The sequence below is a fragment of the Falco naumanni genome, chromosome 1, assembly GCF_017639655.2.
Source record: "Falco naumanni isolate bFalNau1 chromosome 1, bFalNau1.pat, whole genome shotgun sequence".
Lineage (NCBI taxonomy): Eukaryota > Metazoa > Chordata > Aves > Falconiformes > Falconidae > Falco > Falco naumanni.
The window spans coordinates 70,245,559-70,258,600 of NC_054054.1; the positions used below are offsets into that span (position 1 = coordinate 70,245,559).

General features: G+C 37.7%; 1 protein-coding gene across 2 annotated transcripts in view; it reads left to right on the forward strand.

Annotated features, from left to right (window-relative positions):
* MANBA (mannosidase beta) overlaps positions 1 to 13,042 on the forward strand; it is a 58,388-nt gene that overhangs the window by 34,190 nt on the left and 11,156 nt on the right. For both annotated transcript variants that reach the window (XM_040598619.1, XM_040598611.1), the window contains exons 8-14: positions 628 to 779; positions 1,857 to 1,974; positions 4,876 to 4,962; positions 5,564 to 5,731; positions 7,517 to 7,735; positions 9,016 to 9,180; positions 10,998 to 11,142. In XM_040598619.1, coding sequence (XP_040454553.1) covers positions 628 to 779; positions 1,857 to 1,974; positions 4,876 to 4,962; positions 5,564 to 5,731; positions 7,517 to 7,735; positions 9,016 to 9,180; positions 10,998 to 11,142 — 1,054 coding nt within the window. The remainder of the gene's footprint in view (positions 1 to 627; positions 780 to 1,856; positions 1,975 to 4,875; positions 4,963 to 5,563; positions 5,732 to 7,516; positions 7,736 to 9,015; positions 9,181 to 10,997; positions 11,143 to 13,042) is intronic.

A 13,042-nucleotide genomic window follows, 5' to 3' on the forward strand; every position in this document is an offset into this window, starting at 1 on the left:
CCTTACTGTTGGATCATGCTGTTCAAACACAGCTGTGATGGCCAGAGGGCCCTTCACTTCCAAACTGGCATTTGTGTTTGCATGCATATCTTTTTCACTTTGATTGCCAAACCTATTAAAAACGTATCATTTCAAGGCAGAAAAATGCTTTTTCTGGATGAACCTGAAGCTAGGCATTCAGGGGCAAGACTTAGAGCTGAGCTGGTGCAGTCTCCTTCTGGAAGGAGAAAAGTGTAGATAAAATAGTGTGTCTGATCTAATGCTACTACTGTATTCCTCTCACTGATCTTCAGCTGGACTTCTGACTGAATTCTGCAGCAAGCAAACATGCACCTGTCTCTTATGTATATACATGCGTGCACATGCATGGTCGTTTGTGCATGCTTTCTCTCTCAAAATGATAGCAACTTTAAAAAGTGAACAGGTTTATTGGATGGATTCTTTTTAGCCCTATTACAGTGTGTTTTAATCAAGCAGAAATTTAGAGATGAGACAATGTCTTTTAACTCCCTGACAAATTCTAAGCTGTTAACGTTCAGTTGAATCCCTTTTATAAGGATTTTCTTTCTTTATTTTTGTTTTAATTTATTTTTGTCTGCTTTAAATCTGTTTCATGTTTTCACACAGGCCTATTTTCGGACAGTAGAACTTGTTCAGGAGCCTATTCCTGGCTCACCAGGTCTGAGTTTCTACTTCAGAATCAATGGTCGACCCATTTTCATTAAGGGCTCGAACTGGATTCCAGCAGATTCTTTCCAGGACAGAGTGACCTATGACACGTAAGCCACATTTGATGTTCTCTAAGAACATGTTTTCCTCCTCCTAATTCTCTGTCTGCTCTCTATGAAAGGGTGGTATTAGTGGGTGGAAGTCCTTTCAGGGTAGACCACTAAATGTTGTGGGTCTGATTAATTAACATTAATTAATTAAACATCATTAATAGATTTGAGTGATGTTCAAGACATGTGAATGCAATAACAGATGGGAAGGTGGCTGTTTGCTGTACACAGGTTACTGGCCTTTTGGGATGATCCGCAGGCTGTCTGATCCTATTACCTGGCACATGTGCATTGGTACTCAGGGGAAGTGCACTTCAGCCATGCCCTAACCCGTCTCACGCAGGGAGACATAAGTGCATAGTAACCTCTCTCCCTTTCCCCTCCTCTGGTCCAGGCTTCTTGGAGTTCAGTGATGCAGCACCCCAGAGGTACAGGTGGGATGGGGGCCATGCTGTACTTGACTAAGCTTTGCTCTGGGTAGCTGAGGAACCAGGACAACGGAATGCTGCAGTGTGCTGCATTCACATGCAATTTAGAGACTGCCAGCATGATTAAGGAAAAATTAATGGAGGCCGAATCGGGTAAAATGAGACTCAGAGTCAGTCTTCTTCTCTCACTCTTCTCTTCTTGCTATGCCCTGTGGGACTCAGGAAAAGAATATAGATTTCTGAACGTGTTTGGAACGGGATTTGAATTGAAGTAATTGATATTTAAAGCAAGTAATATCTAAGGAGAAAAGAACAACCTGATTAATAAAATACAGGATTTCTAAATCTGGTCCTGCCAGTACTTCCGTAAAAGCTCTTACTTGCATGTGTCACACTATCTATTTTGTAGGTTTTAACAGGACCATGTAACTTTTTCTGCACAAAAAATTGCTCTTTGAAAGCTCTGTCCAGACATGCAGGCTTAGAAGGTAACAAAATAGTCTGGTTCTGCCAGAGTTGTAAGTCTTAGATTGCCTGATAATGATGAATGTTTGGGGGTTTTTGGGGGGTTTTTTGGGAGTATAACCTTAGAACCTCCTAAGTGATACAGTTTCACAACTTATATAAATCTTCTTCTTGTATTTGACAGATTATGGCTACTCTTGAAGTCTGCAGCAGATGCTAACATGAATGCACTTCGGGTTTGGGGAGGAGGAGTATATGAACAGGACGAATTTTATGATATTTGCGATGAAATAGGAATAATGGTAAAAATAAACACAGAACGCTTACTTAAAAACTGATGAACTTGTGAACGAAATTTTACTCTAAATGAACAAAATTAGGGAATTAATACCTAAGTTCTAGCCATCTTTCCAAAGGACATGGTGGAGTACCAACCTGAGAAGTCAGGTCAACTGGGTTTTTTATTATTATTTTATGTTTGATTTCTTTTTTTATTTGAATGGTTCCTGATTACTGAGGCTGTCTGTTGAAACTGGAAGTGATACTTTGGAGACTTTTTATTAGAACCTCAGCTTGCATTTTCTCTTGTAACGAAGGCTACAACTCTGTTCTTCACTCATCCCCACTTCCCTTCCTAGCCCAGAATCTCCCCTTCATCTCCCCTTCCTTTTCTCCCTACTGTCTTTCCCCTCCACCTCTTTTACATGTCCCAAAATCAGAGCAGCATGTCTGTGGCTTTAACTTTCTGCCTTCTAGCTCTTTTCAGACCAAAACTCTCATCTTTATATACTGTACCTCTTTCCCAGTTCTGTGTTTCCTAATCCCTTGGGAAAGAATGAGGGAAGAAATGAACAGCTGAGGGGCTGGTACTAGTGATGTCAATGTAGGAAGGTTTTACACTGTAATGATGAGCATGATAGAAGAACTTTTGCGTACTGTAGGTATCAACAGGGACTTGCAGCACTCAGTCAGATAGTTGTGAGCAGATAGTCACGTAGTGCACGGGTTGTTTTTTTGTTTCACAAGATCAAATAATATTTTTTCCACAGCACTCAGACTGTGGAGCTCTGTAACTGTGTTTAGGGCTTAGCCCTGCTGAAGAATCTGAGTGCCTGAGCATATGCCCCAGACTGAGAGCAAAGACCTTGCCATCTGACCTCAATGGGGGTTTAAGGCCTGCTGTATTTGAGTTTTGTTCTTTCAGCCACCTCTGAGTTATCAAAACACAGAAGGTGGTAGTCATGCTTTTCTCTGCTGTGGAAATGGGTTTTGTTCATTTTAAAAGTATTTTCTCCTTTATAGGAATAGCTGAAAAGATTTGGAGTTCTTTTGGTTCAAACTTTTTAAACAAAAATATTTCACTTGGCCTGAAGCCAAGCATGGATGACCTTATCCAAAGGGACATTTTGAACAAGCTATAATTGAGTATAAATGTACCTGTAAGGGGAACACTTGCTGCGCAAACACTGATAATCCTATATGAGCACCTTTGATTTTATGAGTTTGGGGGCACACGCTAGTAAGTTTTGATGAAATAGTGACTAGATGAGTGAACCCCAAGTTGCACCTGTGTTACTGTTTCTTACAAGTTACTGTTTCTTTTTAATAAGTAGAATGCCAAATGCCAAGAAGTGTGTATGGTCTTATGCTACAGCAGAAAAAGCAGGGAAACAGATATCGTATCTTGCTGCCTTCTGCTATGTGTGCTTGAAAAAAATAAAATGTGACATCTATTTTAGTCATCTGAATGACTGCCCTGATTTTCAGGGCTTCTGAGCATGTAACAGTTCTTTCATTTTTGACACTAGGCAACTAAGTAGGCCACTTAGATCTGTGTCTGGACAGTGCTCAATGCAAGATTTAGATCTTATTTAGAAGCCAAAATAGCAAGTAGGTGCGGAAAATCAGATCTTTATTCTGGAGGGGGTAGGTCTGGACATTTTGGTTTTGTTTCTTCTGATCGTCTTGCAAAGGCTTAAAAGTGCATTAGAGTCAAGCTGTGCTTAAGGAAAAATGGTGATAGGTCACTGAGAGAAATAGCAAGAGAAAGTTTATTTCAGTAGAGAATTTTGACGATACACAGTCACTGACGGATTCTGAGTGATTCTTCAGCAATAGCTTTGCTTTTTTTTTTACAGTGCTAGGAGTGTAACAATTAATGGATCCATTACTTCCCACTGTCCTGTTCCCTTTCTTCAGTCTTCTTAGGGAATATACACTGGAAAGAGTAATGGAAAAGCATGTTCTTGCTGCAAGGAAAATGCAGTTGTACGAGGAGCTGGTCTGGCTTTTCCTAATGTTTAGGTAGTATGGTATTCAGAAAAGTGTAGTCTCCTACACACTCCATTGGGTTAATGTGCTCCTTCAACAGATCTTTCCATTAACATTTGAGACAGACTATCAGGAGTCTCAAAATTACAGCAATTTAGAAAACAGAACAGGTAAAGAAAGTTATCTTGCCCATCTCATTAAGCTTCTTCCTTTCTAGTTTTTGTAGTTCTTCAAGGTACAAAGGGAGTTCATTGTTGAATTGAAAGGCTTGCTGTTCTTTAGTGGTACCTACTTGTTCGTTCTTTGAAGAGAAAGATCACTGTGTTGTTAGAGGATCTAGTTTGTTTCTGCCCCTCTTACTGGGTAAAATTTGCCCTTTTTAAGACCAGTTTTCGCATTTGGTATGGAAGCATTTTGTTAACAAGTACAGTTGCACATCTGTTAAGTGTGCTTGATACCACATCAGAAGAGTTACTGTTTCTTTTTAATAAGTAATGGGGTTTTAGTGTTACACCTGCAAAGTAGTAAACAGAAAATTGTTCCGTTCAGGTGGAGATTGCCCCATCTTCACGTTTGAGCAGTGCATGGGTTCTGATTATTTCACTGAAACTTACTGAACTCCATCTACTGAGTAATATTCCACTCATCAATGAAGGCTGTCAGTATCTGATTCCTAAAAGTAAATATTCTGTAACTCTGATATTGAGGAAAACCACAGTGGAACATGGACAGACTGAACCCCATGGAGTTTGTTACTGTGTTGATGGTACTTTCCAAGAATCACAAATAGAAAATTTCTGTTTAATTCTCTTTGAGATAAATAACTTATTTTTGAGCAAAAGATTGTGCATCTTAATAACAATGTATTTTTGAAGTATGTAAAATGATTTGCTAACAGTTTTTATTATTATTTTATTTCCTTTTCCCTGTAGATTTGGCAGGATTTTATGTTTGCATGCGCGCTATATCCAACTGACAAGAATTATTTAGAATCCGTAAGAGCAGAAGTTTCTCATCAGGTATTTTGTCTGTGTGTCAAATCTCTATTTCCCATTATCTATTTTTGATTGACTGACTGTAAAAGTTAGCTTTCCCAAAATGCTTATTTGGAAGTGTTTGTTAGTGTACCTTTATGTAGCAGACACAAAATGTAACCTCACTAAATCATCTTTAACTTACTCGCAGGAGTAGTAAGTCAAGAAGAGGTACAGGCCTTCCTCATGTCCAAACCTTTTTTTTTGCTTTTTTTTCAGGGATGTTTAAGAGCATTCACTGAGAGTGAGGTCTAATGATGGCAATGTACTTTAGCACAGAATTTACCCTTCACATATGGCTGAGTAGATGAGTATGGAGGTGCATGTGTGCATATATGTAAGCATATTAAAAATTTACCCCTCTGTAGGTGTCTATTACAGAAGTTTGAGCCTCGTGGAGAGCTAAGGAAATAGTGAACAGTGCGGATAAAGCAAGAATTGTAGGCTCAGCATATGTAATATGCATGTGGACTTGTAATTCCGGTAGTAATAAAATGGGGTTTTTTTTGTTGTTGTTTGTTTTTTTGTTTTAAATAAAAAGAGAAGCAATTTTGCTTAATTTCTGAATCTGTAAATTGTATTTCAGGTAAGACGTTTAAAATCCCATCCATCGATTATTTTGTGGAGTGGTAACAATGAAAATGAAGCAGCAATCGCAAGCAACTGGTTCTCTATACCTTATGCTGACAAAGAAGTCTATATCAAAGACTATGTGATGCTTTATGTGAAGAACATCCGAGAAATAGTTCTTACTGTAAGTGATCTCAAAATACTGTAGGGGACAGGGCTTGGCAAAATGGTTTAAAGTTTGCAGTTTGAGTGACTCGGGATTACTTTTTTGCTTTTTTTTTTTTTGTTTGTTTGTTTGTTTGTTAATCCTTTTGGGAAATGAAAAACAGCACGTTATTGAGGAATAGAACTTTCCAGGCTCTTGTAAACAACTCTAAACTCAAGGATTATCCTTAAAGTAGGATAAAACTAAAAAAATTACTTACATCTTTTACATTTTGTGATACGTAAAGGAAGACCTGAAAAGGTAGTGGATCTTGCTTCTTTTTTCCTTCCTATTTTTAATACTTCCACAAATGCCTTAACTTTCAGTGGACAAAAATCAACTTGCCTCTTAATTAATCAATCTAGATGATCGGATATCCTTTATTCTGATTTTGTTGAAGGATACTGTAAGAAGGATTTAAGAATCCTCAGGCCTTTTAACAGCAGTTGAATAATTCATAGAGATGTTATTTCTTCAGTGTGCTATTCCAGTATTGTGACTTAAGTTTTTTGGCCGAAGCAGCCTTTTTACAACTGAGTTGTTTGTAAAGGTATACTGTGGTGTTTCTGTGATTAGCTACATGAGTTAGATGGCCAATGCACGTGCAGCAAAGCGAGGTGTTCTAGCTTGATGCTATTTTTTAGTTACAGTTCACGTATGTAGTGTTGCTGTCCAAGACAGACCCCTCTTTTATTTTAAAGCCATAGAATAACTGTTTTGAGTGCCAGAAGGAACCACACAATGAAATAATTTCAGGTCCTGTATAATACAAGCCAGCTGAAGAAATCTGTAACTACTAGCAGTACCGGATTATATAACTTTAAAAGACTTCTAAATTTCAGCTAAAGACTTCAGGGAATCCAGGATATCCTGTAGTAAATTGTTTCAATTAATTATTAATTACTCATGTAAAAAAAAAAGATGAAAAGAAAAAGATGAGGGATCGAGACTGTTTCTTAAAATGAAGCACATAGCTAAGTGCTTTGCTGTATTGGAGCCAGTTGCTGTAACTTGTGACTGGTAACTAACTTGGGCCTCTATCTTACTACAAGTAGGGTGTTAAATTAATTATACCTGCAAAAAGATTCCTTTAGTACTTTGTAGGGTACTGCTAAAAGATTTAGTATACTAAATCTAACAAGGCTATAAAGGCAGCTCTGAACGATTTGAAATGTAATCCCTCTTATAGTCTCATCTATCTTAATGTGCAGAGCCAGCCAAAATGACAATAACCTGCAATGTTACCATGCAAGCATCAGTAGCAGAATACCTTGGCTTTGTTCAGACTAAATCTAGGTGACTAGATTTAGTACAAAAGGGGAAAATCATGGCCTTGTTCCTGCAAAAACACTGCAAAAGTAATGATTTTCCATAAAGAAGTCACAGTACTCAAATATTAATGTTCCTTGAGTTTATTTTTCACGAGGCACGCTTCAAATAGCTTTCATTAAGAATTTAGAAGCATATAAAGATAGGAAACCTCTTGATGTGAGGAGAGAATCCCTTAGAACAGCAGAGCAAGCAATATCATGCCCAGCTGTCCTCCAAGAACATAAATAAGAAGCTAATTAAGCAAGTAAAGATGATGGATGTCAGGACACAAAGGGGAAAGTTTCTTAGGCAGTGACTCATAGATTTGGAAAAGTCATGTTCTCCCTGCCCCACCTCCCCCTTTTCAGAATGTGGTGTATGTATTCAGATGATAAAAGCCGATCACTTTGTGAGGTTGTTGTGGTTTTGTTCTGTTTTGTTTTAAAATCCCAGGAAGATAAGAGTCGTCCTTTTATTGCATCCAGTCCCACCAATGGCTTGGAGTCAGTTAAAGAAGGCTGGATCTCCCAGAATCCTTATGATACCCATTATGGTGACACTCACTTTTATGACTACAGCAATGACTGCTGGAACTGGACAGTGTATCCTAAAACTCGTTTTGCTTCAGAATATGGATTTCAGTCCTGGCCTTCCTTCAGTACAATCGAAAAGGTAAGGCTGGGCTTCCACACCTTAGTGTCCCCTCTGTTCTCATTTAATGAGGGCAGTGAGTGTCCTCTCAACAAACTACAGCATCAAAACTGTAGTTGGGATAATAACATTGTTAGGTGCAGTATGGCACAGGTGGGACAGAGGTGTGTGCTGCTGTGGAGGGAGGGTGTGAGACGGGACTGTTTCCCTCCTCAATGTTCAATATATTTACCTTGATGTTGCAAGAGGAAAATTGTTACGAGACTATGAGTTTTAGTAGTAATTCTATTTAATATATAGCTTAGTAATGATTACCTAACATCAGCATTTCATTTTGTTGTGTCTAAGGATATGAGTTAGAAGCAGAAGAAACATTACAAATGCTGAACTGTGCCGAATTCTAAAATGTGTTGATTTTTATAATTTTTACCAGTTTCTTAAATATTTTTTTTCTTTATGCATTGCAAGTAAGAGGATTTGGTTTTGCCTCCTATTACATTTAGATATTGTATATTCTATCTTATTTATCCACTTGGAGCACAGACATATCATGCTGTTTGTCCATTTGTTCAGAGAGATGAATATTGTGTTGAGACTCATGCATGCAGCTAAAAGGAGTTCAGAATGTTCCTTTCAGTTTGCTGGGCAAAGTATATTATCTGAGACATAATCAGTACATTCATCCATACTGATAAAAATGAAAATTATTCGGCCTAAAAAGGAACAAATTTAAATAAAGAAGATTTTATAGAGATTGTAATTACAATGAAAGCTTGACAATAATAACTGTATGAGCTATGCGGCGTTGTTGTCCTTAGCTGAAAAAAAATATTTCATGATCATTTGTTTTCAGAGGCAGGGTTTGAAAATGTACACAATATTAGACTTTATAGCCATACTAACTTCTATAACTTTTATACCTGAATGTGTTTGACTAGAGTACATTCTTCCATCTTAATGTAAGATGTTTCTGATTACTAGGAATGCAAGCAAACCTCTGAAGTCCCTTGGCTAAACTGAACCTTACAACAAATAAGTTCAATTCCATTGAACCAAAAGTTTCTCTTCTGGGTTCAGCACTAACGTCCGTTTTCATTTATTTGTACGAGTAGTATAAGCAAAGGGTGTTACTGATTCAAAATCCTTGCATGACTGCCTGTATAGAAATACACTACCAATTTTAAAGATTTTGGATTATGTCAGCAGGCTGTAATGGATATCCTTCCCTGAATATCGTGTCAGTCATTAAATGCACATTTTGCCTTTTCATTCTGATCTCTTACTTTTGTGTTTTTTAAAAGGTTTCCTCCGCTGAGGACTGGTCCTATACAAGCAATTTTTCTCTCCATCGACAACACCATGAAAATGGCAATGATCAGATGCTTCAACAGCTTGAGCGTCATTTCAAGCTTCCCCAGAGCACAGATCCCATAAAGAAGTTCAAAGATACGATTTACCTCACTCAGGTAACAGTGATGTCTTCAATATAAGTAGCTGTCAGTACTTGTTCCGTTAGGTACTTCAGTGGTTAAAACTGGGCCTGTTCTATTAGGTAATGTTCAGTTACAGAAAGTTTCTACCCTGAAGCATTGGAGAGTCCAGCTTAATTTGGAAATAGCTTGTGTCTCATTTATTGGAGAGAGACTGCAATTTTCATAGAAAGGCTGGAATACTTCTCAGGGAATTTCCCAGAAAGTGGCTCAATTGCGAGAAACTCTGGCTGCGTGTGCTCCCTGCCCCCGCCTGGGCCCACTCATGAAGCTGGCTGGGGGTCAGAGATGTGCTCGCCTTCCTTGGTAGGTGGATTATTCCTGGTGCTACCCTGTTACTCCCTCTTCCAGGCTGGGTATGGTTTTGCTCTTCATGTGGCCCCTGTAGGCTTACTGCTTTGATTTTTGCCACAAGGAATACATGAGCTTTTGAAAAAGATTGTTACTACAGAACGCAGTTCTTTATGAATGAGATTATTGGTAGCTTTTATGTTGTTATGAACTCAGACATTGATATTTTAGATAATCTATTTTCTTGGTGTTTTTTTTTTTTTTTCAAATCAGTAGGTTATATTTTGCTCTTCATCTGCAGTAGTTTACCTCATGCTTGTTTCTTTCTTTGTGATTTTTATGTGACTTTTAAGTGATGTTAAGTAACTTTTTAATGCTATTAGACAAGCTTAAAGTGCTGTTACTTTTTTTATGTTCCAAGAATTTCAGAAACACTCTTGATGGCAATAATTGCACATTCACTAAGTTTTTAATGTTTGAGAGCTGCTATCAGCAAGTTTTATATAAAACCAAAACAGCTGGAGAACATTAGGCACTGGTGATAAGAGAACAAAGATAGATGCTGTGAAATTGAAAATGGGTAAAACTTGCACAGTGAGGTCCTGACTCGGAAGGCTGTGAGAGTTTCTGCAGGGTTAAGTCTGTCAGGGCTTTATTGACAGGTTAAACAATTTAAGACTACCAAAATAAGAATAGCAAAAAAGACAGGAGAGTAAACTTGGCTTTAATGGCTAACTAGAAATGTTATTCTTACCTTTTGAGCTGTCCTAAAGAATAACTTTTTTCCTTTATTTTGAGACTTTCTTTTAATACTTCCTCTGCCTAGTAGTATATTTTGTGAAGAAAATGACAGGCTGTTTGGTTTCTGTTGAGAACTTGGCCAGTGAAAAATTCTGAAAAGTGTTCTTTAAAGGCAAGGCGGGGAAGGAGAGAAGAAGTGGGAGCGCAGGTGAAAAAAGTTGCTCTTTTGGTGCACAATTTTGAGTGTATACTGGGAATGTGTGTTGTAAGTTCAGAGTATAGGGATGTGGACATCATGGTAATGTATAATGGAGATAGTATAACTTAACGTAATTTTGCAACTCTTGGGCTTTTTATTTACATTTACATTTACATTAATAAAATTACATTAATTAATTAATAAAATTACATTAATAAAAAAAAATTATTTTAAATTTATTTTTCTTTCCCTTGTCTTTCATTTGCTTGTCAAAGACCCTGTTGCCCAGGGATCTTCACTGGATAGATGGCAGAAAGTAGCCCCTCCAGATTTTCTCTAAAGATACTGCTTGTAAAGCTGTTGGGAACTGCTAGGAATAGACCTTCAAGCAGAGGTCTGCTGCACTGTAGGTGTATACCCTTGAAGACTCAAGTTTAAAGTTATGTGCCATTGCTGTGGAGTCTGTGTTGTATGTTAATATATACAAACATGCTTTGAAAGTAAAGTAAAATGCAAAATACAGTACACCAAAATTATTTTTTTTATGTGTTTGTTGGCCAAGGTGATGCAGGCTCAGTGTATGAAGACAGAAACTGAATTCTATCGTTTTAGTCAAAGTGAAATAATCAAGGGAGAAGGACACACGATGGGAGCTCTGTACTGGCAACTTAATGACATTTGGCAGGCACCTTCATGGGCTTCCTTGGGTAAGTTTTGTGACCGTCTGGTAAAAAGCATCAACTATCTGTCTTGTTTTGTTTTCCTCATCTGGAAGTATCAGAATAAGAAGTATGGCTCTGCTCTCTCGGGCAACTGCAAACTTTGAACATGTTTCTGTCCATCCTTTAGAAATGCTTTCCAGAAAAGTTTTTCAGGATCATTCTAATAGTTCGTGAAAGTGGAAGAGGATAAAGAGTAAAGCAATTCTTTTCCTATGGAAGTGTTGCTGTTTAAGTTCAGATTTAGCAGCCACCAACTCTTACCCTTGTTTTAGCAAGGTTTAATTTAGAGAAGTTAAAATCTTACGTAACTCCCAATTTCTTAAAAATACATTTTTTCATTTAAGCAGTATTCTCATTTCTCCCAAAGAAATAATATCAATCAAGCCAGACAAGGTTGCCAGTTAGGGAAGTGATGGTTAAGACTGAGGGCACAACCCCCTTGTGAGGTAAACTTTCAGCTACCCTTGTTTTTCTTATGTAGAACTGGATCTTTCTGAAACTGTCTGTGATACATCATCTAGTTTTTTCCAGAGAAATTTTGCATTCTTTTAAATTTAGGAAAATCAATTATTTTAAAATTGGAGACTGCTAAAAAATTCTGTTTCCAAAAGGGTCTGTCCTAGAAATCTCTGATAATATTTATTGTCTCAGCTGTAGAGATGCATGTATGTACCCAGCCACCCTGAGTGAGAATGGACAGGGAGGGAGCTAGTGGGATAGGAGGGTGAGAAGGAACACCTGTGTATAATTATATTTTCCATAATCTCAGCAGGTCTGGTTGATTTTGCTCCTCCTGCCCCTCATGGTAAAATGATCAAAACCTCTCGCTTCAGCAGGCAGTAGTGTGCTGTCAAAAAAAGTACAGAACTGTGATCCTGTTCTGAGCAGGATGGGATTTAGTATGTCAGGGCTAGGCATCTAGATTTCTTCTGTAGTCAGTTAAGGGATAGAAGGTTATCTCCAGAGTGTGATTCATCATGTCCTTAGCTGCCTAATAAGTGGGATGAATTATCTTCTCCATGCTGAACTTGATTTTCATGGAAGTTCCTATGATAGCTCTTGCCCAGCATAGCTTCTGAGAAGCTCTTTATAGAAGATGACTAGCTGAGATTTGGTGTCTAACAGTGTCAGGTGAGGTGAATCACTCTTTGTGACTAAATTATTCTGCTAATATGCTATTTATGCACATGATACCTTCTTACATATTTATCTTTTTTTCCTTTTAGAACACAAAAATGGAGTAGTCAGAAATACAAAGAGATAGGTCACTTAGGCAGCAAGAAATAGGGGAGGAATGTGTGGTATGAGGGAAGTGGCTGTGTTTCATTTTCTGAAAATTTTGTTTAGAAGTAATTTTGAAATGGAGAAGCTGTTCTGTGGCAGCTCTATAGAACTTGGGTAGATTGTCTTTCAATTTTAGTTATTTCTCACATATTGTGTTTTTGAAAATCCTTATTTTAAAATATCCTGTGTGAAGATATACGAGTGAACTAGAAAATGCTAAGAGTTAGTGTGAAGTTCTCAATCTGTCCTTAGAACAAAATGCCTTTTGGCCTTGCTTTAAAAAAATATTAACCCTCACCCATCCTCCCCTTCTTTCTCAGGGAGATATTTTTCCCTCTCCCTTTTTATTTTTGTTATTTTTTCTTTTTTTCCCTATTATTCATCCAAGCGAAGTAACTGCAATCAGCAAAGGAAAACAAACCAGTAGAAGAAACAGGCTATTTTATTTAAATGTTAAGGCAACCGTCCAACTATAATGGCCATCTCTCTGGACTTTCTAGACTTGTATTAGAAAATAGAATATCCCAATGTTCATTTTTATGTTTCTAGCAATGGCTGATGCTCTTAGGCTTTAAGTGCCTGAAGAGAAAAAGATGCTTGG